The 27,416-nt window shown below is 37.0% G+C and overlaps 4 protein-coding genes across 5 annotated transcripts; 3 read left to right on the top strand and 1 right to left on the bottom strand.

Annotated features, from left to right (window-relative positions):
- The first annotated feature begins 12,380 nt into the window (after window positions 1-12,380).
- Window positions 12,381-15,070, top strand: krt95 (keratin 95). The gene is made up of 8 exons (XM_056734222.1): window positions 12,381-12,908; window positions 12,995-13,077; window positions 13,199-13,355; window positions 13,533-13,694; window positions 14,072-14,197; window positions 14,472-14,692; window positions 14,787-14,800; window positions 14,875-15,070. The coding sequence occupies exons 1-8, from the start codon at window positions 12,426-12,428 to the stop codon at window positions 14,946-14,948; spliced, it is 1,320 nt and encodes a 439-aa protein (XP_056590200.1). The 5' UTR covers window positions 12,381-12,425; the 3' UTR covers window positions 14,949-15,070.
- A 1,329-nt stretch (window positions 15,071-16,399) lies between these two features.
- c21h6orf120 (chromosome 21 C6orf120 homolog) lies at window positions 16,400-18,276 on the top strand. Its single transcript, XM_056734224.1, has 2 exons — window positions 16,400-16,525; window positions 17,222-18,276. The coding sequence occupies exon 2, from the start codon at window positions 17,261-17,263 to the stop codon at window positions 17,819-17,821; it is 561 nt and encodes a 186-aa protein (XP_056590202.1). The 5' UTR covers window positions 16,400-16,525; window positions 17,222-17,260; the 3' UTR covers window positions 17,822-18,276.
- An 823-nt stretch (window positions 18,277-19,099) lies between these two features.
- On the top strand, window positions 19,100-21,387 carry mrpl4 (mitochondrial ribosomal protein L4). The gene is made up of 9 exons (XM_056734223.1): window positions 19,100-19,258; window positions 19,474-19,555; window positions 19,867-20,035; window positions 20,157-20,208; window positions 20,334-20,451; window positions 20,612-20,718; window positions 20,811-20,920; window positions 20,990-21,063; window positions 21,186-21,387. The coding sequence occupies exons 1-9, from the start codon at window positions 19,211-19,213 to the stop codon at window positions 21,329-21,331; spliced, it is 906 nt and encodes a 301-aa protein (XP_056590201.1). The 5' UTR covers window positions 19,100-19,210; the 3' UTR covers window positions 21,332-21,387.
- On the bottom strand, window positions 21,352-27,105 carry hyls1 (HYLS1 centriolar and ciliogenesis associated). Of its 2 annotated transcripts, XM_056734220.1 has the most exons (12): window positions 27,026-27,105; window positions 26,697-26,798; window positions 26,471-26,584; window positions 26,320-26,393; window positions 25,994-26,232; window positions 25,851-25,906; window positions 22,422-22,573; window positions 22,299-22,344; window positions 22,086-22,149; window positions 21,923-22,004; window positions 21,734-21,760; window positions 21,352-21,644 (listed from the first exon to the last, which is right to left on the bottom strand). In XM_056734220.1, exons 2-12 carry the CDS (start codon window positions 26,794-26,796, stop codon window positions 21,477-21,479), a joined length of 1,122 nt encoding a protein of 373 aa, XP_056590198.1. In that variant the 5' UTR covers window positions 26,797-26,798; window positions 27,026-27,105; the 3' UTR covers window positions 21,352-21,476. The 2 variants fall into 2 exon arrangements, with proteins under 2 accessions (XP_056590198.1, XP_056590197.1); XM_056734219.1 differs by lacking the exons at window positions 25,994-26,232; window positions 26,320-26,393; window positions 26,471-26,584; window positions 26,697-26,798; window positions 27,026-27,105 and adding an exon at window positions 23,236-25,667 and having other exon boundaries at window positions 25,851-25,878.
- Window positions 27,106-27,416: the final 311 nt, after the last annotated feature.

Genomic DNA, 27,416 nt, shown 5'->3' with positions numbered 1-27,416 from the left:
ACACAGGTCTCAGGGTAGTTCTTCATGCAGGTGTCAGGGTAGTTCTTCATGCAGGTGTCAGGGAAGGTCTTCACACAGGTGTCAGGGAAGGTCTTCACACAGGGGTCAGAGCAGGTCTTCACGTAGGTGTCAGGGCAGGTTATGGAGCAGGTCTTCACACAGGTCTCAGCGTAGGTCTTCATGCAGGTGTCAGGGAAGGTCTTCACACAGGTGTCAGGGTAGGTCTTCATGCAGGTGTCAGGGAAGGTCTTCACACAGGTCTCAGGGTAGGTCTTCATGCAGGTGTCAGGGAAGGTCTTCACACAGGGGTCAGAGCAGGTCTTCACAATGGTGTCAGGAGCGGTTCTCATACAGGTCTCGGAGATGGTCTCGGTGAAGGATGAGCAGACAGAAAACGACATGGTTGATGGATTCAGAGATCAAATTAACAAAGTGAAGTACTGCTGGAGTTGTCCTAAAGATGATGTTGACTTTGAGCCCAGTTCAGTTTTCTTATATAGTAGTATTTGAAGAGGCGGATCCTACAATTTGTGGTCAGGAGGAGGAGGGTGTTAGCATACCAGACCCTGCTGCCACCACCAGCACCGTTGACACTGGAAAACTCATGTTCAGTTAACACCCTAGTGAGAAAACTGCAAAGGAATGTCTAGTTGTGTGTTTTGGTATGCATTCCTTCAATGTTCTAACAACTAGACAACTAGCAAAAATGTATGAGTAAGTTTTAGGAATTCTGACTCTTTCATGACAGCTCAAAGTGGGGTTTGATAGCATGTGCATGGCATGTGAGAGTCATAAAAAAATCCATATCAGCTAATTTAACACAGACTCTTTTCAAAAGATTGACAAATTATATATATACACTGTAAGACCTAACATTATTTGTTTGCTTAACAAACTAAGTAATGACAAATAAAAAATCTTAGTTCATTAAACTTGTTAACTTACAATATCCAAACATATAAAAAGTGCAATGAACTTCATATTATTTAATTATCAGTATTCAATGCTGAGAGGAAATTTGTCCAAAAAAAGAATTGATGGGGCATTTGAACAGCGGTTAGAGAAATGTTATATGACGTTTAAAAATACAAATATTTATTTGTATTTCATTCAATTAAAGAGTCGGTCATGAATTCCTAAAATAATTTGTGTTATATCATTAAAAAGCTAAATGTGAAGTTACTTACTTAACAATTTAAGTTCCATCTGCATAAGCATAAGCTTTACCTAAATACAAGTTTTTGGAGACTAAACACATTATTGTATTTGCTTGAAAGAATCATTGCATAGCGTATAACATAAATGATAGTAAAATAAATCATTTCACATACAAATAAAATACATACACTGTTGCTTCACATTTAGCAGAGACTTTTATCCAAAGCGACTTACATTGCTTTATCCTATACACTTTACATTGGTATTTGCAATCCCCTGGGATTGAACCCACAACCTTGTGTTGTTAATGCAATGCTCTTACCACTGAGCTAGAGGAAAGCAGGAGAGTTGCAAACCTACATAACTTAATAAATACATAAAGATGACTATTGTGCTATTTATTTATATTTAATTTATAAAGTCAAGCATACTAACATGAATAAAGCCTTCTCTGTAACAACTAGACTAGAGAATAGAGAGGTAACGATGTGAAACCAAGATAAATGGATACATGTATTTTTTCTTTCGATGATGTGGTCTCATAAAGATAATTTTATCATTATTAGCTGGTGAGTGTAGCTGCTTTACCTTTATTACAGCATTCAAAATGTAATTATTGTGCTTGAAATAAGACGTAAGGTGATGTGTCAGAATCATAAGACTCCATACATATGTGTGCACCTTTTAAAACAGTAATAATTAGTTGTCATCTACCTAATTACACCCATATTTTTAGGCTGACCACACCCATGTTTTTAATTTTTCTTTTGTCAGGTGTCCTTAATGTACAATGTATTGGATGTTATACTGTTTATATGTACAAACTTTCTGAATGTAATGAGAAAAATCCATGTTCACAGACAAATAAAGATAAAAAAAAGTTAAGAAGTATAGCATTTACAATATATTGAAAATAATGAAATATTGCAAATGAACATACTCTGTGTTTTAAAACAGAATGTTTTAAATGTTTCACCAATTTCTGTTCAGTCAAAGTTTCAGGTTGATCCAGGCAGCATGAGGCTGTCATGTTAATGTTAGTTGTGATATGTTCATGTTTGTGTGCAACACGATCAACAAGCCATGGTGTTCTCATATAATATTTAGAAGCTGTTCAAATGACAATGTCATTAGCAGTTTACTTCCAGAAGTTGTGATGCTTTAATTTCCAAAAGTCTAAAAAACACACTCTTAAGAAAAAGTGCTATAAAAAAATGATAAAAACTAATAAAAATACTCTTTATGTGAAGTTTTTAAAAGGGAACCACTCTAGTTTCAGCTTTTGTGCTCTTTTATGACAGTAATATTTTGGTAGATTTGGTTTATATGTTTTTCTCTAAATCAAAGTATTAAGATTGTGTCAGTGTGCGTGTTAACCTGATAGCTTCACTATTCAATCATTTGATGATTAAGAACTAATTTATTCCTAACACAGATGATTTATAAAATGTCATAAAGGACTGTCTGACACCACTTAATTGGGCAGATGTGTCATTAAATAGGGCAATTGTGTAATTTCATGTGAACGTTGCAAATCTTTATTTGAGTTTAAAGGCTTTGCATGTGAGTGCCAAACAATATTTTTAATAATAGAAAACCTTATCTTCACACAAATCTGTTGTAAGAGTTATGTTATTAGATTACCTTTAAAGTCAAACCATGACATTTAAATGTCAAATTTTGTTTCATTTTCAAACGTTTTGCTGTATTTGTTAAGATATTTTGTGAAACCGGTACATACGCACATGTAGGCCTATGTATACGCCTCAATAAATAAGAATACACTCTTAAAAAGATGCTTAAAAGGTTGTTTGGTGCCATCTGAAGGATGAAAGGTTCTTCAGATTATAAAAAACTAAGAAAGAGATGGTTCTTTAAAGAACCTTTCAATGACTTGTTCTTTGGTACCTTTTAAGCACCTTTATTTTTGTGTTTGTGTATATGTGTTTTTGTATGTGTATGTGAAAGACGTTATCAATCAATGCTGTACTAAAAAATATTTATTTATAGATTTTCATTACAATAAGTTAAATGTAACAGAAAGCAGTTAAATGAGGCTTTGTCTATTGTGAAACAAAGGGATGTGGTAAAAGTTTACATTGATTTTATGGGATCTGGTGATGCTGTTGCTAAAAGGAGTGCTGTTAAATGCAATTTCGGGCGCGCGCCTGTAATCCAAGCTACTGGGAGTCTGAGGCTGGAGGATCACTTGAGTTCAGGGGTTCTTGGCTGCAGTGGACTATGTCGATCGGGTGTCCGTACTAAGTTCGGTATCGATATGGTGCTCCTGGGGGAGCTCGGGACTACCAGGTCGTCTAAGGAGGGTTGAACCGGTCCAGGTCGGAAACGGAGCAGGTCAAAACCCCCGTGCCGATCAGTAGTGGGGTAGTGCCTGTGAATAGACACCGTAGTACAGCCTGAATGATAAAGAGAGACCCAGACTTTATGTTTATATCCATATCAGAGACAAGGTAGGATTAGACATTAAAATATTAAAATATTCGACTATTTACTCACTTTATAGTAATCGTAATTTTGGCATTGTCTTGTTTACAATTGTAAAAATATTTTTAATATTTTTAATATGTTGTGCCTTTCCGCGGTTTCATTGGCGATATATCGCTCACTCTGGATAGCATGTGACATTTCTGTGTAAATGTATTTGCTGCGCATTAATTGGCCGATAAGAGGCGCTGTTTTACACCAAAATTATTTTTCCAAACATGAGCCCTTTTTGGAGGAAACATTTTATATATAACAACACAATATATTTTTTAGTTTAAAACGCACATTATTATAAAATATTGTAAAAGCAAATATGCGTTATAAAATAAAATGAATAATAATTCAACAAGAATAGACTATGTGCTTCTATAAACGGTATACTGAGTGAACATTATTTTTATTCTGATAGTTATCAATAATTGATTCATTACTATCAGGCATTTATCGTAGTAATGGAAGTCATGCTAAGTGCACTTTACTGTACATGACTCCAGCTTGTGCCCTTTTTGAAGCATGGTATGAAATGTGAAATCTCTCTGAACCACATTCACAGAAAAAATTAAGGTGTGATGGACAAATTTCAAAGAAACAGAAGTGAAATATTGGTAATGAGGCCCATATTGCCTTAATGGTTCTTCTTTCCATTGTTTGTTTATGTGGTTTTATATGACTTCTTTACATGTGAAGGCTGTATTCGCAGGTGTTGTGCACACGTAGGTTGAAGAACATGTCCCTCCTGAGGAAGAGAAACAGAGGTATTTAATAAATAACATACAACACCACCATCACAGAAAAAGGTGTTTTAGTTACCTTGAACTGGAATCCTAGAAAAGGAAAAAGATGTAATACATTAGTGTTTGTTTACATGACGTAAGACCAATATCATTGTATTGCTGGGAAATGAAAAGATGAACTTACTTAAAGGAGACATCAGATGAAAACCCCACTTCTTCTGTGTTTACGTGCTGTAAATGGGTCCCCGGTGGACCTAGCAACCCAGAAAACCTGAAAAAAAAGAACCCAGTAAGTTTGTTTTGGTGTGCCTTTCCCTGAAAGCCGAAATCAAGCCGTTCAGATTTCTCTCTGATTGTGATGTCCAAAGCGGGTTTTATTATAATGTTACCGCCCTTAATCTGCACAGTACCACCCACCACGCTCCACCATTGTTGTTTTCACAACCGACAGCGGTGAACGTGATGTAAGTGGACAACATGAAAAGTAGAGTCCACAGAGTCCAAACCTAGGAAGACACAGGAGTGGATTATTTTCTTTTTTGTGGAAATCCATCAGAAACCATAAGTAAAAACCTGCTTGTTTGTGCGAATCACTTCAAGCCGGAGTGCTTTATCGACCTGGGACAGCACAAGCAGGATTAGCTTCAAAGTTGTTCCTCAAGAGGGATCAAGACCAACTGAACGAGACAAAACTGCCGATGTGAGTAATATTTATCAACAGTCTGAATTGACGTAAATGTACCGGGAGTATAATGTTAGCATATGATAGCGAAGGGAGCTAAGTCACTCACAGGCTAAATAGAACATTCAAAGCCAGTGTTAAACTTACTGTATATAAGTGCAGATGGACACTTGGAGTTTAGCTGTTTGAATGTTAATACATTATGTGTGTTAATATGTTTAGCTACGGCAAGCTGTTTGTTTTGCTAATGAACTGGGGCGAACACTGGGGTTAGTTTTGTTTCAAACGTCTCAAACATTAATGCTGAAAACCAAACTAGCTCTCATGTTGTGTGTGGTATGTTATAACTTACACAGCCATTAAATGTTTTTAAGCAAATATGTCCCAAACATTTCATGAAGACCCTAATAAATCATACCAACTTGTTTGTCTGAGGAGACCTTTAATGTCCTGTTTTTCCAGCAGGCACCTGTAGGTGGCGATCTCCTTCTACAGGCAACTTCGTTTTAATCTGCAAAGGACACAAAGAAAAATCTCACCTTCTCTTTGAACAAGCACTCATGTTCCGTATGATGTTTATCAATTATAGCCTCATAATGACCAAAGATTTCTTCTCAAACTTTGTAAAATAAAATACTTTTTTGAAAGGAGGCTTACAAATGTGGATGTTTGGATATTCTATATTTTGTTTGTTTTTAGACCTTTTTGCAAATTGTGGCAATGTTAGAGTGCTGGAGAACTGTCACATATACCTCACACCAATACTGATATTCATTAAAACAGCACTTTTGAGTGTTAAATTGCTTAAACTCACAATAAACTGTAACTCAAATTGCAAATAGGACAATATAACAGATAAAAAAGAAAGAAGACATATTTTGCATTTTCAGGCAGGTAACATTGTCTACAATATACAGTCGTCAGCGTAAATGAGTACACCCCCTTTGAAAAGTAACATTTTAAACAATATCTCAATGAACACAAAAATTATTTAAAAAATGTTGACAAGATTAAGTTTTATATAACATATGTATAAATTATAACATGAAAGCAAGGTTAATAATAGAACTTCGAGAACAAAATTTTCAGTTTTACTCAAATTAGGGTGACGCAAAAATGAGCACACCCCACTGAAAGTCTCTGGAGCGAAGCTAAATTTTAGACAACATATATCTAATTTAACAAGAATTCAACCACGGGTGATGAGAAGGGTTAAAGAAAAACGGCATGCAATTCACTGCAGTTATCTTAAGAAGTAGAAAGTCAAACTGGGGTGACTATTATCAGTCACAAAATACAGCGTAAACTGCAGAGAAATGGCATGCATAGGTGTCGTCCCAAAAGAAACCTCTCCTAAAGCCCAGGCACAAAAAAGCCCGCCTAGAGTTTGCCAGGGCCCATGCTGAAAAAAAGATGAAGACTCCTGGGACTCTGTACTCTGGAGTGATGAGACCAAGATAAATGCTTTTGAACTGATGGCTTCAAAACTGTATGGCGTCGCAAAGGTGAGGAACACAAAGTAAAATGCATGGTGCCTACAGTGAAACATGGTGGGGCTGCGTGAGTGCTGCAGGTGTCGGGGAGCTGTATTTCATTGATTGCATTATGAATTCACAGATGAACTGCTCTGTACTGAAAGAGAAGATGCTACCATTGACCCTTGGTCGTCATGCCCTTTTTCAACATGACAATGATCCTAAACACAAATCTAAGACCACTGTTGGATTTCTGAAGAAGAACAGGGTGAAAGTGATGCAGTGGCCAAGTGTGTCTCCTGATCTGAACCCAATTGAACACCTTTGGGGAATTCTGAAGTTGAGCATCACTCTTCATCCAGCTTCCAGTCTCTAAAAGTGGTCATTCTTGAAGAATGGAAGGAGATAGATGTTGCAAAATGTCGCCAACTTGTTCATTCCTTGCCTAGAATACTTGGTGCGGTCATTAAAAATCATGAAGGCCATACAAAGTACTAGATGTAGTAGTTTTTGTTGTGGGGTGTACTCATTTTTGCATCACCCTAATTTGAGTAAAACTGAAAAATGTGTAATCTAAGTTATATTATTAACCTTACTTTCATGTTAGAAGTTAATCAGATGTTATCTTAAACTTAGTCTTGTCAATATTTTGGATTTTTTTGTGTTCATTGAGATATTGTTTAAAATGTTTCTTTTCAAATGGGGTGTAATCATTTATGCTGAATACTGTTAGTTTAAACCTTTTATGTCATACACTAGAGGGCGCTCAGCTCACTACACTTGATTCAATTTGCTTGCTGACACCTGGAGCCAGGGTCGCCACCAGGAATTTGGGCCCATGACAAAAAATCGAATTGGGCCCCCTCTGCTCAGCTGTTGTCAACACATCTCTAGGACCTAACTGTCCATTCAAAAGCTTTACATAACTCTTATTAACTCTGAATAACTCTGTCTTGCTTCTTGTAGTTCAATATAAGTACTTGCACAATATTTACTGCTGGTGATTTGTACATGCATGCAAGTCTAGTATGCAGTTCACTATTTGATGCAAGATTAAAAGCAACCATAAAAATGTACTGAAGGCTATCTTTTACAGTCTCAATGTATTTTTCTTGTAAAATTTGACACAACAAAATTATTATTAATTATATTTATTATTATAATTATTAATGATATTTAAAAAAAAGAAAAACGAACAAACTTAAATATATATTAACTTTTCAATCAAAATAAATTAACATCATCCTCTCAAAAGAAAATGAAAACAGCAGATTTTCACTTAGCTGCACATATATGCCAACAAGAAAATAAAGTGGACATGTAAAATGGAATCTCCACACCAGGGTTATTATAGTGCTAAACGTTTCCCTGCACTGATTAAAAGATGATTAAATGTAGGCTAACACTAGTCTGTTGCTAGTTAGCTTATTTCACTATGGACATTATGCCAACAGGTTAATACCACTCACAGACTATAGGCTACCCACCTTTCTTGGTGAAAAACTGCGTTACAGTTTGACAGCCTTTCCTTCGTCTTTCCTCTCTCTCTTTTCTCTCTTTTTGAAAACCTGATTTTGATTTAACGTTACTAGGCAACATTGTGGTCACTGAAGTTCTGCCGCATCTACTGACTGCAACTAAACACCGTCACTGAGACAGGACAAAAAACATTTCATGCAGACACAGGTGGGTGGTCGGTCAATATGGATGTTTACTTTTTGGTCAATGGGGATTTTTTACTTTTATCATGTTCAAGTTCAAGTGTGCTTTATTGTCAATTCTTCCACATGTACAGTACATACATACAGAGAATCGAAATTGCGTTACTCTCAGACCCTTGGTGCATACAAATAACATTAAACACTGACAGTAGACGTTGAAATAAAGATAAATATGATTTAACCATATGTACATATAAGCTATATGGATATACAAATGAGGACATTGTAGAACAATAAAAAAATAAAAATAAAGAGAGATAAAGTGACAATTAGCACATATATCTCTTTTATTGCCAAAAACAAAGAGAGCTTTAATTTTATAATAATATAAATATATATACTGAATGATGATGGTTTAATAATTTTATATCCGTTTTTACCTAATTTTGGGGCCCCTGTCAGTCATGGGCCCTTGGAATTTTCCTAACTTTTCCCCCCTGTACGGCACCCTGGCTCAAACACTCGCCATCAGTAGTGGACTCCTCCCTGTTAATAGACACTGCAGTACAGCCTAAGCCATACAGAGAGACCCAGTCTTCAGTTTTCCCTCCTGAAGAAGTCAACTTTGTGCTAAGACACAAGAACAGTTCTGTGGTTATTAACGCCATGACATTCGGTTCTTTCATGCAGCTTTCTTGTGTACATATTTTCCACACATTGATGATCACTATATCTTTATTTGATGTATTTGCGGATTATGGGGTGGACCACATAAAAATTAAGTGCACTTCGACTATGCCAAAAACAATTAAAAGTAATTTTTTAGTAGATGCAGTCTTTATTACAGGAGATGTAGGATTCCTTACTGGACAGCAGTGGGGAGTGCTTTAATCTCACAATGAGTTAAACGATTATTTGTAAAACAAACGATAGATAATACATTACTAAAGATAAATGAGAGTTTTGCAGGTCTTTGGATCTTATTTATTGTAAAACTCCGATTTTCAATAAAAAACGATTTATAGTCATTCCTCTCAGTATACCTTGATAGTACACAAATATCTCGAAGATTTCTATTTGATGTCTGCATTTACATCTGTAAGACATCTACAAGACATGGGCTAGTTTGCTCATCTGCAATACATCTCGGAGAGGTCTGCTGTCGGATGTCATAGAGACATCTTAGATATCTGTAAGACGTTTATGATTTGGAATTTATTTTAATCTGCTCTTTCTAAGATGTTTATCAGATGTTTCGACAAATTGTTTCTCTCTGATAAAGTTGTTTCTTTCATGTCTGATTTACAATTATAAACATCATTGTTTAATTTTCATATATATATTTTTTTTTTAATGTAGCATATCAGCGAATACCTGTACCGTATAATAAATTTCAGTTGCTTAACCGTTTATACTGGTCTAAATATATACGTTTTGTTATTTTTGGATCGGTAAATGTTTTATAATCTCTGGTCTCGTACACTACACTTGGTTCAATTCGCTTGTAATGCAAGCTACTGGGAGTCTGAGGCTGGAGGATCCCCAGCAAGCAATTGTCTATAGACCAAACTACAAAGCTCCCAAAGCATTTATACATTTCAGGTAATGTCAGTGCTCCAAGGCTAAAACATGACCAGACCTTCACTAGTTCATGCTTAAGCGCATGATTTACGCAGGTGTGTTTAGATTGTGGTTAAAACAGATATAGGTTTTTGTTTGAAAATGTTTAAAATTCATAACTTCATTAATTCTGTTGTATTATTTTACCTGTTTTAAATAAAAAAACAAGTATCTGCAGCCTTTGTAATTTGATGTCTATGTTATTATGCTAAAGGGATCAAAAAGTTAAAGGGATAGTTCACTCAAAACTGTACATTCTATTATCACTCCTTTAGCTTAATGTCATTTCAAACCCATATGCTCTTTCATGAAACATAGATTCCATAATATTTGAATAAACATATTGACCATGAGTTTTACATTTTTACTGATGTTGATAATCAGGCAAAGACAGACATGGTTGTACGTTATCTAATTTGCATTCTAAAAGTCTTAAAATGCACATATATAGTCAAGGAGTCAACAGTTTTTGGACAGGATTTTTCTACAATCCTACGTACTGCCCTGGTTGTCTCTTCTGTAGGCCAGGAATGATTACAGAATCTGCACCTCTTCTCTGGGCATCACTCATATCTGATACAAACTCCAAATGTGCATGAAACCAGGGTGGAGTTTTGGCTACACAATAACACATAGGCATTCATCTTTTGTTTGGCCGCTTTAAAAATGGGGGCATAAATTAACAGTATACCCACACTTCTCCAGGCACCACTACACTACTGGTTTTAAGGTCACTCAGGATTAAATATTTGGTTGTGGTTGCAAATCAACTCACGCCTCGTGGTAGAAATAGCCGATAACAATGACTTAATAAATAACACAAAGCTTAATAATATTGATCTGATTTTGCATAAATAATGTCAATCCTGACAATAAGCATATGATGCCCAACCAAGAAGAGTGGCTTTTCTACAACAGTGAGTGTTGTCTGTCACTTCCCAGTACTCTTAAAATGTAACCTAAAATCCTTCATCTTAAACTGTAGATACCCATTAATATAAACAGTACAAAATGACGCTTAATTATACCTTTCTGTATCAAACAAATCTCTAATTAAACTGGAATGAGCAGTTAATGCACTATTATAATGTTCTAACCCATTATCATTAAACTACATTTAATCGTTTATCCCAAATTATCTCCAGACATGGGTAGGGCTAGAATATTTTTCTCTCTACAGTCACTATATAGAATGGCTGTGAGGCATTTACACACCTTAATAAACAGGACAAAGCAGACATTGTCAAAGGACATCATGCATTATCAAGTCCCTGATGTGAGGACAGTTCATACAAGGGAAAGTAAAATAATAAATTCTAATGGAACTACAAACAATTGATTATGTGACTTTACATGAGAGACTCACATGCATACAGCGCAAAAAAAAGGGTATATTTTATTAAATGGCATTTCCTTATTACCTCGAAGAACATGTCATATAAAGTCATGATAATTGATTTCCACTGTAATATTGGACCTTTTTACAGCTTGTTTAATATTGCACTTATTCTTAAATTATAATGCATGACAACCAGCATACTTGTAGCTCAAATGTGGTTTACGTCAGGGGTTTGATGATCCCCGGGAATACATAGGCCTACTGATTAAATATCATACATGTAATAGAACCTAATGTTATACATATGTGAATGCCACATCCAGTCTATTTAATTTAACCTTTTGTTTGAGAGTTTGTAGTTTTTTTTAAACAATGTTTTGTGCCCCTTTTTGCGAATGCATGTAGCTTTTTCCAACACTGTTTAAAAGTTTTGTTTGTGTAAGGTTTTAATTCACTGAAGTTTTAATGAGTTATTTTAAATCCCCTGTTGTAGGAACTATTTACAAATGTGCAGGTTCTGGAGTCAAATTGAGTTCTTTACACCCTCCAAGAAATGAAGAAAAACTAAATTACAAACATTTGTCCAGCAAACAGAATGCCACAAGTGTCCTCCTGATTTCAGATTATTTTTATAGACCATTTTGCAAGGTTTAAACACTGGTCCATAATTACTTACTGTTTCTATTTATTTATAAGTAGTATTTTTTAATCTTACTTGTAGGCTATAAAATCATTAAAAACATTGTATAATATTTTAAAACAGTTATAAATGTTCTGTTGGTTGTATTTTGTTCACACTTTTGTGTACTATTAAAAACTGAAACAGGAAATTTGTCTCGACCAGCATTGAACCAGCATTGTTAACATCATCCAAAGAGCTCTTTACTTCATAACTTAATACAATTTTATTGTAAAATGTTTTCTCTTTTAAGGACAGACACCCACACATACACAACTCACTGTGCGTCAAACGCTAATAGTTTCATTGCACTCCCTCTGTAAATTTCAGGGTGAGGATATTCCAGAAATTTCCTTGCAGTTTCCTGATCCACAGGTTTCAGCACTCCTTGGCTACACAGACAACTGCACACACACCTTCCTTCCCTCTCCCTCTCCCATCCACAAAACACAGGACCCGCCTTTAAGCTTCAACTATAAGAGGGCAAAATTGGGTTCCAAGTTTCCACTTCTGGATACCTTCTGGAAAACTGTTTCTTGCTGCATCTTTGCGCATCTCAGCATTCATTGACCATGTCGTGCTCTGTCCGTGCATCCTGCCCAAGTCCCAAGACCGTGACTTCAAACTCCATTATCATTGCACGTCGATGTGGTACAGTTCTTCCATGTGCAACCAAAGCCTACAGCGTGTACGGCTGCGGCGTGAGTGGAAGCGCCCGCATCTCCTCTATTCGCCAAGGTGGCTGCGTCCCAGACCTGCAGTGCAGAATCGGCAGAAGACAAGGATATTATGCCGGAGTGTCCAGAAGTGGAGGATCTGGAATCGTTGCTGGAGGTTGCTATGGCAGGAATGATGACTATCACCAATTGAACGAGAAGTTCACCATGCAGAACCTTAACGACCGTCTGGCTTGCTACCTGGAGAAGGTGCGAACTCTGGAGGCTGCCAATGCCAATCTGGAGCGGCTGATCAGGGAGTATTATGAGAAGAAGAGACCCATCTGTCAGAGGGACTACAGCTGCTACTTTAACACTATCAACTGTCTCCAGGAAAAGGTACAAAGAATTAGTAGAAACATAATGCTTTGTGATAATATATGTCAAACACTGATGCATTAATATATCAATGGTTTATATTTTAGATTAAAGATGATAAAGTCAACATCGCCAACATCCTCCTGCAGATCGACAACTCTAAACTTGCCGCTGATGATTTCAGGATGAAGTGAGTTGTCGTTTTAACAATGCCAAGATCATCTGAAGTACAGCAAGTTGCACACAGATCACATTAGCCATATTTAAATAATGATTTGTATTTTCTTCTTAATCCGACCTATCCACATCAGGTATGAGCATGAGTTTGCCATGCGCAAATCTGTGGAAGCTGACATCTGTAACCTGCGTCGCTTGTTGGACCAGATGACCTTGACAAAGGCCAACCTGGAGAATCAGATCGAAGGTCTGCTAGAGGATCTGGCATGCTTGAAAACCAACCACCAGGAGGTTTGTTTTAATTACGGGGCCTTGTAACATATGCTAAGTACTTGGATTGTTTACAATGGATCAGATCACTCGGCAATCCTAGATTGTTTTTCTTTTTTGATTTATGTAAACAAATTAAACAATTGTGACTAATAGTTTCAGTGAAATACCTTATAATTGAACATTGTGTGCTCACAGAATGTAGCAGCACTGATGTGTCAGCTGACCGGCAATGTGTGTGTGGAAGTGGATGCTGCTCCACAGCAAGACCTGAACAAAGTTTTGGAAGAAATACGTAGGCATTATGAGGCTATAATTGATAAACATCGTGCGGAACATGAGTGCTGGTTCAAAGAGAAGGTGAGATTTGTCTTTGTGCCCTTTGCTTTTCAAAACAAATTAGCCATTATACTTATTTGCTTTAATCTCACAAAACATTAAACCTCATAAAATACAAATTCTGTCTTTCAAAACCTTTCTTCTATGGAACAAAAAAGAAGATATTTTGAGAAATGTCTCTGGTTTGGTGCAATACAGTGATAGTCAATGGGGGGCAGTGTTGTTTGGTTCCCAACATTCTTTAAAATACCTTCTTTTGTGTTCAGCAGAAGAAAGAAGATCATACAGGTTTGCAATGACATAAGGATAAATTATAAAAATAGGATGGACTCTCCTTTCAATAAATGATCATACATAGTTCTTTAAATCATGTTTGTTTGTGTTTCTGCCTCTTCAAGTTGGCACAGCTGTGCCAAGATGTGAGCAGCAACACAGAGTGCATCGAAACCTCCAGATCAATGGTTGCAGATTTGCGACGCAAGCTGCAGTGCCTAGAGATCGAGCTACAGGCTCAAATTAACAAGGTAAGAGGGATGGAAAAGAGAAATTGTGGAAGGTGGTAGAAAGAAAAAGGAATAGATTATGGATGGGTCTGTTCCATTAAAAATAATCTGACCCAAATCCGAAACATTAAATGGCTGTCTTCTGACAGCGAGCAATCTAGCTTTAATCGTCCACTAGTTAGGTGGCGGTTGAAATAAACAATTCCTCACATTCAAGTGATTTAACATTATCATCCAGTGTCCATTAATTATTGCACTGATAAAAAACTTTTTTTACATCTGTTCATTCACATAGAAATCCGCACTGGAGTGTTCACTGTCTGACACAGAGGCTCGGTATGGTGCGATGTTAGCTGAATTCCAGAAGCATATCAACATACTGGAAGAAGAACTGTGTCAGGTGCGCAATGGCATTGAGCAACAGGGCAGAGACTATGATGCACTGCTGGACATCAAGAGCCGCCTGGAGAAGGAGATCGCCACCTACAGGTGCCTGCTGGAAAATCAGGATTTTAAGTAAGTTCATCTCTTCATTTCCCAGCATCACAATGATATTGGTCTTACATCATGTAAACAAACACTAATGAATCACATCTTTTTCCTTTTCTAGGATTCCAGTTCAAGGTAACTAAAACACCTTTTTCTGTGATGGTGGTGTTGTATGTTATTTATTAAATATCTCTGTTTCTCTTCCTCAGGAGGGACATGTTCTTCAACCTACGTGTGCACAACACCTGCGAAAACAGCCTTCACATGTAAAGAAGTCATATAAAACCACATAAACAAACAATGGAAAGAAGAATCATAGTGGATTTATGTCACAATTAAGCCAATATGGGCCTGCTGGCTGAGAGATTCTTAATGTGTGACCCTTAATAAAGTTCATTAACAATATTTCACTTCTGTTTCTTTGATATTTGTCCATCTTACCTTAATTTCTTCTGTGAATATGGTTCAGAGAGATTTCACATTTCATGCCATGCTTCAAAAGGGGCACAAGCTGGAGTCATGTATAGTGCATTTTAAACTACTACATCTATTACTAAGATGAATGTCAAAAAACTGTCAATAAAAGGAAATATGTGGCCAGTTTAACTATAAGGATCAAAATGACTTTCTATGCAGTAATAGTATTTGGCACCTAAGCTGTGTAATGAATTAAGCCTTTTAAAAGTTACTGCCTTCATGCATTAATACACGTTGTGCATGTTTTACGTCAAACGTTTTAAAATATCCCCTCCCAACTGCTTAGACGTACCAATTAATTTCTAATTAATATACATTTCATTTAAGCTGGTGCCATTTAAAGGGCTTTTTATGCGTAACAGGCACACACTAACTCGTATGCACGCAAAAAGTTTCTCGTGCGCACGAGAAAGTCTTCTGTTTTTTTCGCCAATGTCCATTCAACGGCTCCGTAGTATTGCTCAGGCTGTACAGCAGGGTTTAAACACATTGTAGACAATGTTACGTGCCTGGAAATGCAAAATAGCTCTTCTTCATTTTTATTTGTAATAATTTTCAGTTCGAGTTACAATTGAAGATTAAACAATATAACTGTAGTGACTGCCAGTCAGTGACTTTGGCAGCCAATGTAGTTTGACACGTGCAATCAATAAACTGTGTCCGTTTCCATTCTTCTTGCTCTCATTTGATTTATTTGATCACACATAAAATTGATTTCTTCAATGGTACACAATCACAAAACCCATAAAGGTCTCTTACATATTCCTTTTGTACTTGATTCCATACGCACATTTTTCCTTTACCAATGCACAGTTTAAGGTCAAAAACATTTAAAGATATTTTGACCACCTACGCCACCCAGTGTACAGATTTAGAATTGCATGGGATTAATGGCTCTTAAAATAACACTCAAAAGTGTTGTTGTGGTGTGGTGAAGGGTACAGTTCTCCTGCCAGAATAAGCACAAAGGTCTTAAAAAAACAAATAAAAAAATCCAAAGAGCATTATTGTGCGTATATAAGCGCGTATATTAGTGTAAGCAAATATATTAAATAATTATTAAGAGTTTGATACTATACTGACATCTACTATATACATTTTTTACGATTTTAAATGTCCATTTCTACTCCAATGTATAGCGAAATCGTTTGTAGCAGGCCTGATATTAATATCTCACAGTAAATAAATAACTGATGGAAGCAATTCATAAAATTTGGTGGGCGTGGATCTAGTATTTTCTTCCGGCTCTACAGATGGCGCTATTGCGCGCTTTGGCATGAAGTCCTAGACCGTCAAGTAGTCAACTTAACACCTGTAACAGACATTTCCAAGCATAACGACGCCGAAATACCTTGACCATGGATTATTTTTGACAATGCATCGGTAACATAACATTATACTTATCTGAGAATATTTAATGAATCGGTGTTCATTACGAATATTTTAGTCATTTTTGTGAGAATTGCTGACCATATGTCTGTTAGCCAGCTAGCTAAATAGCTGCCGTGATCTTTTGTGGAAGTTTTATCAATCTAATTGCGTTTTCATTTAGAGACTCGATGTTTTGTAGTCCATCACATTGTTTAAATTATTTTGTAGGTCGATGTCGTGTGATGTATATGTCAGTAATAGCTTTGACGAGGGCAGGTGGATGTTCTGATTTTTGCTTTTACTGCCGGATGTTTTTTACGAGACGAAGATTTCTCAATGATCTGCTTTAAGTTTTCCTCATACTTCCGGGAAGTTTGTGGGACATTTGGTTATAGTACTTCTATTTTAATTTAAATATGATTTTAAAAAAACTGTAATGACACCTCTGTGTCCGCTTAAATATAGTGCCAGATATTTTTAACAGCTTGTGGATATCGCAGCTGTCAGTACAGTTGTATGACGTGAGTAGTAGAGTCAAGTGGTGTCGTTTCCTGGTTATGCAAGGTAAAGCTAATAGAGGAAAGCTGTTATATTTATCTTAGAGGAAACGTCTCCTGCCCACACGTGAAAGAAAATACAACATTTCCCAGTCTTCAGTCTAATGTCATGTTAGGTTTTCATTTTTTACATTTACTTTTTGTGTTGCAGGCTGCTGACAGGTGTAGTGGGGGTCTGGCAACAGTGACCATGGTGCTGTTCTTGGGTGGTTTGTTAGTGTTGGTGGTCCTCTCTCAAGCCCTGGGTTTTCAGCAGCTCCCAGAAGAGACCTCTGTTGCTGAAGAATGGGTCCTTCTCCATGTTGTGCAAGGCCACATTGGTGCAGGGAACTACAGCTATCTGCGTCTCAACCATGAGGGACGCATTATTTTACATATGCAAAGCCTCAAAGGAGATGCGGATCTCTACATCTCCGACAAGACGCTGCGGCCAAATTTTGATACCTACAAGCTTCAGTCTACCACCTGTGGCCAGGATGTGGTAGTGGTGCCGGGGGATTTCGTTAGGCCGGTTGGAATCGGGATCTACGGACATCCCTCCTACATGGAGAGCGAGTTTGAGATGAAGGTGTTTTACGACCAGACAGCACTGACAGCAGACGAAATTGAGAAAAACTCTTATTCCTCAGATGAGACCCCTGGTCAGTCTCAGCACACTCAGGGTCCTGAGGAAGTGATGGATGAGGAGGAATCAATTCTATGGACTATACTAATTGGGATTCTTAAAATCATACTTGAAATTTTGTTCTAATTTTGATGTGCCAAAATACTACACTCGCCACATTCTACCCATTTAGATGAAATACAATATAATTTTCGGTCAACATTTTGATAAAGTACAGTAATTGCTTTGGTTAACTTTTAAATTGTCAGTCACCACCATTCGTTTAAGTAATATGTAGATTTATAATTTTGTTCTTATGCAAGTTTTACATTTGCTAGTAAAATTAGATAGCATATCATTACAACTGACTGCACTTAATATGTTTAACACAACATTTCGTTGACGGAATCAAATTTTGTGTGGTGCGTTTATTTGTTTTTATTGACCTAGGCTAGTGAATTCTAGGTTTTAAACTGCACTATGCAATCACACAAGCCACCTTGTGACAAGGGTTGTACAGCTGTGCCTAATGTGAAGAAGAATCTTCTATGCCTGTAGTTGTAAGATACAAATAAAGAAATCACTTATTTTTGACAATTGCACTTAATCCACATTATTTAAGAAGATGTAATTTTAAATTTGAGGTCTTGTTTAGATGCTATGGTTGGGAACAAAGTGTTAAGTGCTTTACTCTCCATTATATTTTGAACCTAGTGACATTTATGGTAGAAGAGTGCTTGTAAAACTCCCCAAAAAACATCCTGAAAGCCCCAAGACCTTTATTTTATTGTCTTTGTAGAAAAAGATGATAAATACAATATAGGTAATAAATATAGAAGTGGATTGTTTCTTTCTCCAAAATGATGAGCAACAATAATTGCTAGTTTATAATGTTTTCAAATGGTGAATTAAAACAAAATTCCACAACACTGTATACTATTTACATTTGACAATGAGGAATGTAACAAAGTCTTCATAGTCAGCTCAGTCTCTTGCAGTGAGATTTCTAACTAAGGTTTTCAGGTTTTGGTCACGCTTTTTGCATAACTGCTACACCTTACAAGCTCGGAGGAGCGCTGCATCAAAAAAGCTATGATATGTATTTGGCTTATAGTTAGTTTGTTATGCTTGTTTCGGGTCTAAACATTTGCAGTGTCAAGCGCAATGTACTTTGTACCGTACCATACTTTGTACTAGGTACTTACTCACGTTACATGAAAACTCCCTGAAAATAGGTTTAAAATAGGTTATTACAGAAAGAGTTCCACTCATAACTACGTTATATAGTTGCGTTTTTGCCCACGTTTTCAAAATGCATTATGTTTTAGTAATGAATATCATGAACTAAGGTTTAAAACCTGCATTATATGACCGAAAAGGTGACGTGCAAAAACGTATTATTCAAGAGCCAAACTCCCATCTGACGTCATATGTGGTGGACGGAAGTTGGCGCACACCGTCACGCGACCTTCTGTCTGAAAGAACTAAATATGCGAGGAGAAATTAGTGCATTTATTTACTTTATTTAGCCCCATCATGTTTCGTGGCACGTTGGCGATATGTGGAAGAACTGTTGTTAAAAGAGTAAGTAAGCAGAATAATTTGCATGAATTTTGTTTACTTTTCATTTTAGTAATCATTGATGTCTATGTTGTATTCATATTTATTTAGCTATAGCCAGTAACATAAACACGAATTTATTGGCCTTTGAAAGACGAGTGATTTTCATAATGCAAGAACTGTCGAGTATTCGTGGTTATTATTTTTGTCTTAAACCAGTTATTAATTTCTTAAACCAGTTCATCTCTTCTGTCTCTGGAGAGAGCGCACTTCCATCAAATCTGCGACTTCCTTCTAATCTCATCGGAGTCCCGCGAGAAAGTAAGTTCAGCTTTCTTTCTTAAAAATATATTGTTAAAATTAAACGATTCTTGTTCTGCCTGTAAAGTGAAAACATCTTAACCCATCCTCTACTCAATGGACCCTAAAGTACCAAAAATTGCTGGTACATTAATACACACCATTGTCAAATGGAAAAGCTTTTAAAGGCTAATTGCACAATTTAATAGTAAAGATAACGAGCTAAATGATCAGCTACAAATGCTTTTCTCTATCCTAGATCCATTGACCATGTAATGTAGTTTTCCAATGCATGTACAATGTGTTAAATGTGAAATGATCTTTCGTTTCAGAAAGGCCTCCTCCATCCGGCTCTGAACACCCTTTGCTGCGCAGATGTGAGGCTGACATTCCAGCTCACCTGGCACCGTCTCAGACATGGCTTCATTCTTTAAACAGTTGTGACGGTGAACCCCTTGGTGTGGTTGACCTCCACCCTGATGTCTTCTCCGTACCTGTCAGGTAACTCGGACTGTACTAAATGTCATATTTAAACACAGATCTGTGATTCATGTTATTACACTTGTGCATAGTAGGATTACTTGTACAAGTTAATACATGGTACTTTTGCTCTGGTTACTAGGTTGGATATTCTTCATGCTGTTGAGGTCTGGCAACGAAATTTCAAAAGAATAGTGAGTGCTTGTCTTTCAGCTCAGAGATGTGTTTTGTGCTTTTTAGTGCGAATTTTTTTTGCCGAAAATGTTAATTTTGATAATTGTTATAAACCAGTTCTTTAAACGCCTTTTGTTATATGCAGAGCCATGCAAAGGTCAAGTCTAGAGCTGAGGTCAGTGGTGGCGGCAGAAAACCATGGAAACAGAAAGGAAGTGGTCGGGCACGCCAAGGAAGCATTCGTGCTCCACATTGGAGGGGAGGTGAGATACAGGCCTTTCCATTTACTATTCACATTACAAGTGTAACATAAATTTAGACAAACGTTTGCCTTTTGGTCATAAACATTTTTTATCATGTACACTTAAAATAATTTGATATTGACCTACTGAATTACTGAACAAATGCTCCTTGCCAATTCAGGAGGAGTAGCCCATGGTCCACGTGGACCAACCAGCTATTATTACATGCTACCGATGAAAGTGCGAGTTCAAGGTTTGAAAATTGCCCTGACTTCCAAGCTGGCACAGGTGAGTGGGTTTCATCTAAACTTTTTGTTTATATGTAAATTGTTTAGTTTTACAATTGAATCTTACCATGAAAATCTCTATCGTTTCCACAGGATTACCTTCATATTGTGGACTCGTTGGAGATTCCCACTCCGGACCCTGCCTACCTACTGGATCTGATCAAAAACAGACAGCTGGGGGAATCTGTTCTCATTGTCGATGTGTAAGTTTGCAAGAGTAGATGTTTTACCATTGTCGCCCATTTGTTTTTGACATTTTACATGTGTTTCAGAGGTGATGAATTTCCTCAGAACGTTCTTAAAGCCACTGAAAATTTGAAGACAGTGAATGTCATTCCAGCCATAGGTAAGCTTCACCATAAATGTAAATAGAGAGTAGATGTGTTAAGAACTGCTGTTTTAATTAACGCCGACCAAACACAGGCAGAAGTTGTGAAGGGAAACATGATACTGTTTTTTATTTTACAGGTCTAAACGTCCACAGCATCCTAAAACACGAGAGTCTTGTTCTCACACTGGAGACTGTCAAATTTCTAGAAAATAAGCTTCTTTGGCATGATGTGCGTTACTCTCCCCTCTATCCTTTTAAACTGCCCTACAGTGACCTGCCGTAAACAAAACACAGACCTTTTTCAAATGTATTAAAAATGTTTATTTCATTGAAACAATGATCCAGACGTCTCATTTCACACATACCACACACAGTAACAAATGTTAATTTTAAAGAAATAAATAATAGCACAAATAATAAAATAAACATTAAAATGTGAATGGCATTAGTGAAACATCCTCTATGTCAGGGGTAGGAGGTTTTTTTGGAACAAAGCCATGCGCTAAATCATGTCGTATCTCCCATCGGAGGGCAGATCGCTTCTTTTCTGTTGGAACTACATAATTGTTGGGGATGTATGTCTTCTGTGGTCTCGGCTGAAATGACAACAGAATGGTCAGAATCTGGACATCGTGTCAAGCAGGTAATAGCATTTAATTAAAAAATGTAGTGGTTGAATGCTTACTGGTGGAGGCTGATGAAGAAGTCGTTCCTATAGATATAAACCAAACAATTTTGGTTACCTAATAATCTTGATTAAAGAATCTGTCCTTAAACACTTTAATAATTCTTATTATGAATAGAAACAAATGTGTGTCAAAAGTTCAATGTAGAACTGTAACATGAGTAATAAAATTCACAGGAACGCAGATACCCTGATAGCCCAGTGCAGCTCCTTCCTGCTCTTCTCTCCTGGAGGTTTAAACATCTCCCATTCTTGCTTATACTGAAAATATCTAAGAGAAACCAAAGTTCATATTAATCTGTGGTGCTCAATGGTTTTATTTTTAACACGCTAACAAAGAATAAGGTAATACTTTGCAACTGGATCAGATTTCTTCCAGTTCCTGGTGTGAGGATGTTCAAAGACTGGCCGTATAACTAAAAGGAGAAAAACAACTTGCGTAAACTAAATAGATATACAGGATTTATGACTATAATAAGTCACAGAAACAGAAAAATAGTTATGGTTATTAAATATAGAATAACTTCGTCATAAAAAGTAATCAATCAAAAACAAAACGGCTTACATGATTTGGGACGAGGTCGGATATCACTCTCGCTCTGCGACCTTGTCTGTGACAGCAATGAACAATTTTAAAACGGCCACAAAAGCTTACTGTTGTATGGAATATGTTTCTTTGTATACTGACCATGCCCTTAATGAAGTCACTTGAGGGTTCATCTGTTGCAGAACTGGATCTGTTGCTATAGTTTTCTGGTTCTTCACTCTCAGAATCGTACGGCACACGAGATGCACCGATCTGCATGTGGTCCATACGTTCCTCTAGCACAGAAACTGCACCTACAACATGTTTATGTTAAAGTCAATTCGATAAACAAACAAACATGGAGTAAATTAAATCTTCACTATATACATTGAAAGCCATGTTAATGTTTAGAACAAGTTAAAGGGATACTTCACACAAAAAATTCTGTCATAATTTACTCACTTACATTTCTTTGTTCCGATAAACACAGAAAGATATTTAGAAGAATGCTTATAACCAAATAGATCTTGCCCCCGTTGACTGCCATAGTAGAAAAAAATACTTTATAATTGTTTTGTTCTGTTGAACACAAAAGAAGATATTTTAAAGAATGTAGGACAGCGAACAGTTCTGGGGTTCTTTACTACCATTGTATTTTTATCCTACTATGGGAGTCAATGGGAGGGGAAATCTGTATACTGATTTGGAACAACTCGAAGGTGAGTAAATGATGAAAGAATTTAATTTTTGGGTGAAGTATCCCTTTAAGAGTAGTCTAAATAGTACATACATGTACAAGTAATGTTCACAGCACTAAAATGGAAAATAAACAATGCAGTGGAAGCACAAAAGCAAAGTCATCTACCAAATATTACTGTATTGGATAAATGGGGATTATAATAAATTCTCCCCTCCACTTCTGCGTTACTTCTGAAACTACAAAACGAACATATCACTTTAAACAAGTGTAACAAACCAAAGTTGCCATTATATGTTTTGATTCTCTTCTCCTTCCTCCTGTTGTCATCATTGTCATGTCCATCATCATATTGCTTCTCTTTTGATCTCCTCTCACTCTTGCTTCTCCTGTCTCTTATATTAAATGGATGGTTAACATTTCCTCTCAGAGCTCCCAGCTCCCAAATATCATCGAAACACACATTTTGGGAAATGATGTTGTCACATTCAGTTGGAATCTGGTTGGGTTGAGAATCTGAGACTTCAGACTCCTCAAGACTTTGATCGATATTGTGCATGGTCACATCTAGCGCTCTATCAGTTCTCGGAGAATATCTCTCTGAAAACTCAGCAGGAACTTCAGATTTAGATGTCTCTAGGGAAGGATTGTTTTTAAACCACATTGGACCGTGGACATCGTCATAATCCTGTGCATCATTCTCTTCTTCTAATCCAGCCAGAGTACAGTCATCTCTATAGTCTACCTCCTCTCCATCTTTAGACGAGTCTGGTCTGTACGTTCCATAACCAGACGTTAATATGCTTGCTGCAGGGCTGCCCAGACCCATGGCGTGAAAATCCTCAGAAATTTCTTCCTCAAACTCTTTAGTTTCCTTCTGTTGTTTTTCCTGTTCATCTTCATTATGCTCCTGATCATCACTTATGTATGCCTTTGGGTTTTGATGATAGCCCTCCCACTCCTCAATAACGCTCGGACTAACGGTGGTAATATTACAAGCATATGCTTTATCAACAGAACGTTCCCTTTCATCCTCGTCTTTGCTAACTCCTTTAGGAACGTCTTTTGTCTCTGCACCTGAGGTGCATTGTTCCGCTGTCCGTCTGTCTGTTGGATTATCATCCATCATCGTGATCCACTTTTTCTTCTCTTCCACCCCAGTTTCAGGTTCATATCTTACAGGCCATCTCTCAATGAGATCCTCTTCACTGCTCTCACTGATGCAATATTCTCCTTTTTGTTCATTTCTTATTACAGGGACAAAATAAATCTCATTGTCATTTACAGAACATTCCATCTTCTCCTCTCCATTGTTTTTATGTCTTCTACAATGACTCCTCTTCTCATTCGCTCCCTCAGTTCTCTCTTTTATCAAGCATTCACTTCCCTCTTCTTTGTCTGTTTGTCCCTCTCGCTTACTCATTTCTTCATCACTGTTAGGTTTACTCTCATACTTTTTGTTGATCTCTGAGTCCTCTGTACTTTTGTCTTCACGATTTTTCTTCACAACTCTGCCATCTTCTGATGTACAAGTTTTGTTATCTCTTTCTTCACCCCTGCCTTCATCCTTGTCTTTATATTCTTGCTCTGGAAAAAACATGTTCTCCTCACTAATTTCAATACTGTGACTCTCTCTCTTTTCATCTCTTTTTCTCTCTTCTTCACTCCACTCTCCCTCACTCAATGAATCTGTACACTTTTCCTCACTATTTAAGTATTCTTTGGAAGACTCACTCTCTTCACTTTCTGAATCATCATTTTGAGCCTTTCTCTTTTCATTATCTGTGGTCTCTTCACTGACAAAGCACTCACTCTTCTCTTTTCTATCATCCTCACTCATATACTCCCCATTCTCTTCCGATTCTTTCGACAAGTTCCTCTTCGTTTCACTTAAATCAATCTCTTCTACCTTATTCTGTGTCCCCTTGTCCTCTTCTTCACTATCATCTTTCTCGTAATTACTACTTTCTGCTTCTCTTTTTTCATTCATTTTACTCTTTAGTCCGCCTAGCTCTTCATCACTTTCCTCTTCACTCTCTGTTCCAAAGTCCTCTTCTTCATATTCAAATTTCTCATCACTTTCTTCCTCTTTGCTTTCTTTTCCTTCTTGAGCTTTCTCATTTTCTTCTTCAGTTTCTGTTCCAGTGTCCTTTTCTTCGCTTTCCCCTTCTTCATATTCACTCTTATTTTCATCACTTTTTTCCTCTTCACTTTCTTTTCTTTCTTTCGCTTTCCCTTTTCCCTCTTCATTCTCGGTTTCTGTGTCCTCTTCGTTGCTTTCCTCTTCACTCTTTTCACCTCCTACCTCCTCTTCATTCTCCTCCTCTTCCTCACTTTCCTCCTCTGTCTCTGTTCTTGTTTTCTCTGTGCTTTTATCTTTTTCATCTTCATCAATTAACAATTCTCTCTCCTCTTCCCTTTCATATCCATCAGCCTTATGATTCGAATCAGCCTGCATACAGTTGTCCTTTTCCAGCATGTTTCCCTCAAGCGTTTCCTTTATCTCTTCCTTATCGCCACATGACATTACAAAATGTTCCTTCTCAGTCTTGCTATCTTTTCCAAGCTCTCTCACAATCTTTTTGTTGTCTTTCTCAAAACATTTCCTGTCTTCCTTCTCACTCTCCTCATCTGTCCAGAACGAGGATGACAGGGATCCCTTATCGTCCTTGTTCTCATTTTCCAAACGGCTGTCAAAACCTTTATACATCCTTGAAGTAAGAACATGAACTAAGCCTCAGAACCAAAGCAGATGGCTGGAAAGGAGGGGTAATGTAACTAAGAAGATTACTCTGAAGAACCTATATGAGTTTATGAGGCCAATGGCGGCACCTGGTGTGTGGGAGGTTTCATTGCAAGGTAAAATAATCACAAAGCATATCATCTGGACTTACCGGAATCTTCACTGTGTGTGGACTCATCACAGACATGAGACTGGCCTTGATATTTTCTAAATGAACAAAGAATTATTTTTTAAACACGTGATGGGCAGAGATGATATAACATCGCTAAAACAAATTTTGTTACATATTCGCACCTTAGCACTTTTCTTTTAACCATTGGTCTCTTCTGAGCCCAGTTTTCCCTCTCAGGACTTGTTGTATGACTGGCATCTGAGACTGAGTAAAAGATTTCAGAAGATCCTTCTTCAGTCTCAAGTCTGTTGGGTGCTGTGGAGGGCCGGGCAGGTCTGTGAGCTATCGAGTGCCTTGAATATGAGTCATAGTAATGATTTGTATCTCTTGAATCTTCCTCATGAAATGTGGAGGTGAAAATCTAGATGGGGAAAAGAGAAAAAGACATAGCCTACAACCAATAGTGTTCATAATGTTTCAAGTGTTTTTGAGGTTTTGAAACACATACATCGTGATGTTGTCCCACTGAACTGGTGTTGAAGAGAGCATAGTTCCGGCTAGGGCCAATGTTGTTCAAATGAACTGTGACAAAAACACAAATGAACACATGTCCAGAAATGCTATGACTTACATCACATAAAGAAGGACTGACTACTCACCTTTCTCTTTGACTAGTGCAGGTGGACTTTTTCCAGATCTGCTGTCAGGAGGAGAGCTCCACTCGCTCGAGCTGTGACTCTTTGACTTTTCATGACGAATGAGGTGATCTAAATCTAGTGGAGGATAATACATGATGGCATTATCTCTGGGTAAACTTACATTAATGAAAAGTAAAAGAAAATTAAATGGTATGCGTAAAACGTGACAATTGGAGAATACAAACACCTCGCTTGAACTCCCGCAGTCTTTGTTTGGGAATATTATTGTATCCAAGCGCAGACAACTGTTGCTGGATCTCCTCTTCTGAAAAGTCGAGATGATCCATTTCTGGATAAAACAATAACACATGTTTATTATTTATGATCGTCAGATGTCAATCTCATAATATTTTGTTCTTAATAGAAACGTTGTATGCTGTGTTAAACCCTGATGTGTAGAGAAAAATCTCTCCGCGCAGTTTTGAATGTGTATACGTGCGTATTGTTTTGGAAACATATAAAAAGACAGCAATATCTAAGAACTTTAAAACCCAGTTATTGATCTTTGGTTCTCACCTGTAAAACGACCAGATTTGATTGTTGTCTTCAGTGTCAGGACAACGGCGGCGGTTTCGTTTTCAAAATACAAAAGAATGACGAGTAAGAGAGTCCATAACGGGTTATAGCGCCCTCTGGTGTATGGGAAACCTTCTAAAGACATATAAACTACATTAAAATAGTCGTGCTTAACAAAAAATTGACCATTTTAAACAATAGTCTTCATTAAACCGTGTAAGCAAATATTTACCTTTTTTGTGACAATATTAAGTAATCGTAATGATGGGATTTTGACCAAACTATAGATACCATGAGCGCAGTGCAAACTAAATCACGTAAAAACCTGAATAACTATTATGTTATATTTTATTTTATTTTATTATTCTACTTAACCACTTTATATGCAATA

This window comes from Triplophysa dalaica, chromosome 21 (assembly GCF_015846415.1).
Source record: "Triplophysa dalaica isolate WHDGS20190420 chromosome 21, ASM1584641v1, whole genome shotgun sequence".
Taxonomy (NCBI): Eukaryota; Metazoa; Chordata; class Actinopteri; order Cypriniformes; family Nemacheilidae; genus Triplophysa; species Triplophysa dalaica.
Note: the sequence above shows the minus strand (reverse complement) of the source record. Positions and strands in the feature narration are given on the sequence as shown.

Bases quoted from the DNA above. Each gene is read 5' to 3' on its own strand.
- c21h6orf120 (XM_056734224.1), top strand. From the start codon at position 17,261: ATGGTGCTGTTCTTGGGTGGTTTGTTAGTGTTGGTGGTCCTCTCTCAA.
- krt95 (XM_056734222.1), top strand. From the start codon at position 12,426: ATGTCGTGCTCTGTCCGTGCATCCTGCCCAAGTCCCAAGACCGTGACT. The intron at 12,909-12,994 runs GTACAAAGAATT...TTTATATTTTAG, and splicing joins TCAACTGTCTCCAGGAAAAG to ATTAAAGATGATAAAGTCAA. The intron at 13,695-14,071 runs GTGAGATTTGTC...TGCCTCTTCAAG, and splicing joins AGTGCTGGTTCAAAGAGAAG to TTGGCACAGCTGTGCCAAGA.
- hyls1 (XM_056734219.1), bottom strand. From the start codon at position 25,666: ATGTATAAAGGTTTTGACAGCCGTTTGGAAAATGAGAACAAGGACGAT. The intron at 22,574-23,235 runs GTTTGTTACACT...AACATGTTGTAG, and splicing joins AACATATAATGGCAACTTTG to GTGCAGTTTCTGTGCTAGAG. The intron at 21,761-21,922 runs GTATCTGCGTTC...TTATATCTATAG, and splicing joins AGCTGCACTGGGCTATCAGG to GAACGACTTCTTCATCAGCC.
- mrpl4 (XM_056734223.1), top strand. From the start codon at position 19,211: ATGTTTCGTGGCACGTTGGCGATATGTGGAAGAACTGTTGTTAAAAGA. The intron at 19,259-19,473 runs GTAAGTAAGCAG...TTCTTAAACCAG, and splicing joins GAAGAACTGTTGTTAAAAGA to TTCATCTCTTCTGTCTCTGG. The intron at 20,209-20,333 runs GTGAGTGCTTGT...TGTTATATGCAG, and splicing joins AACGAAATTTCAAAAGAATA to AGCCATGCAAAGGTCAAGTC.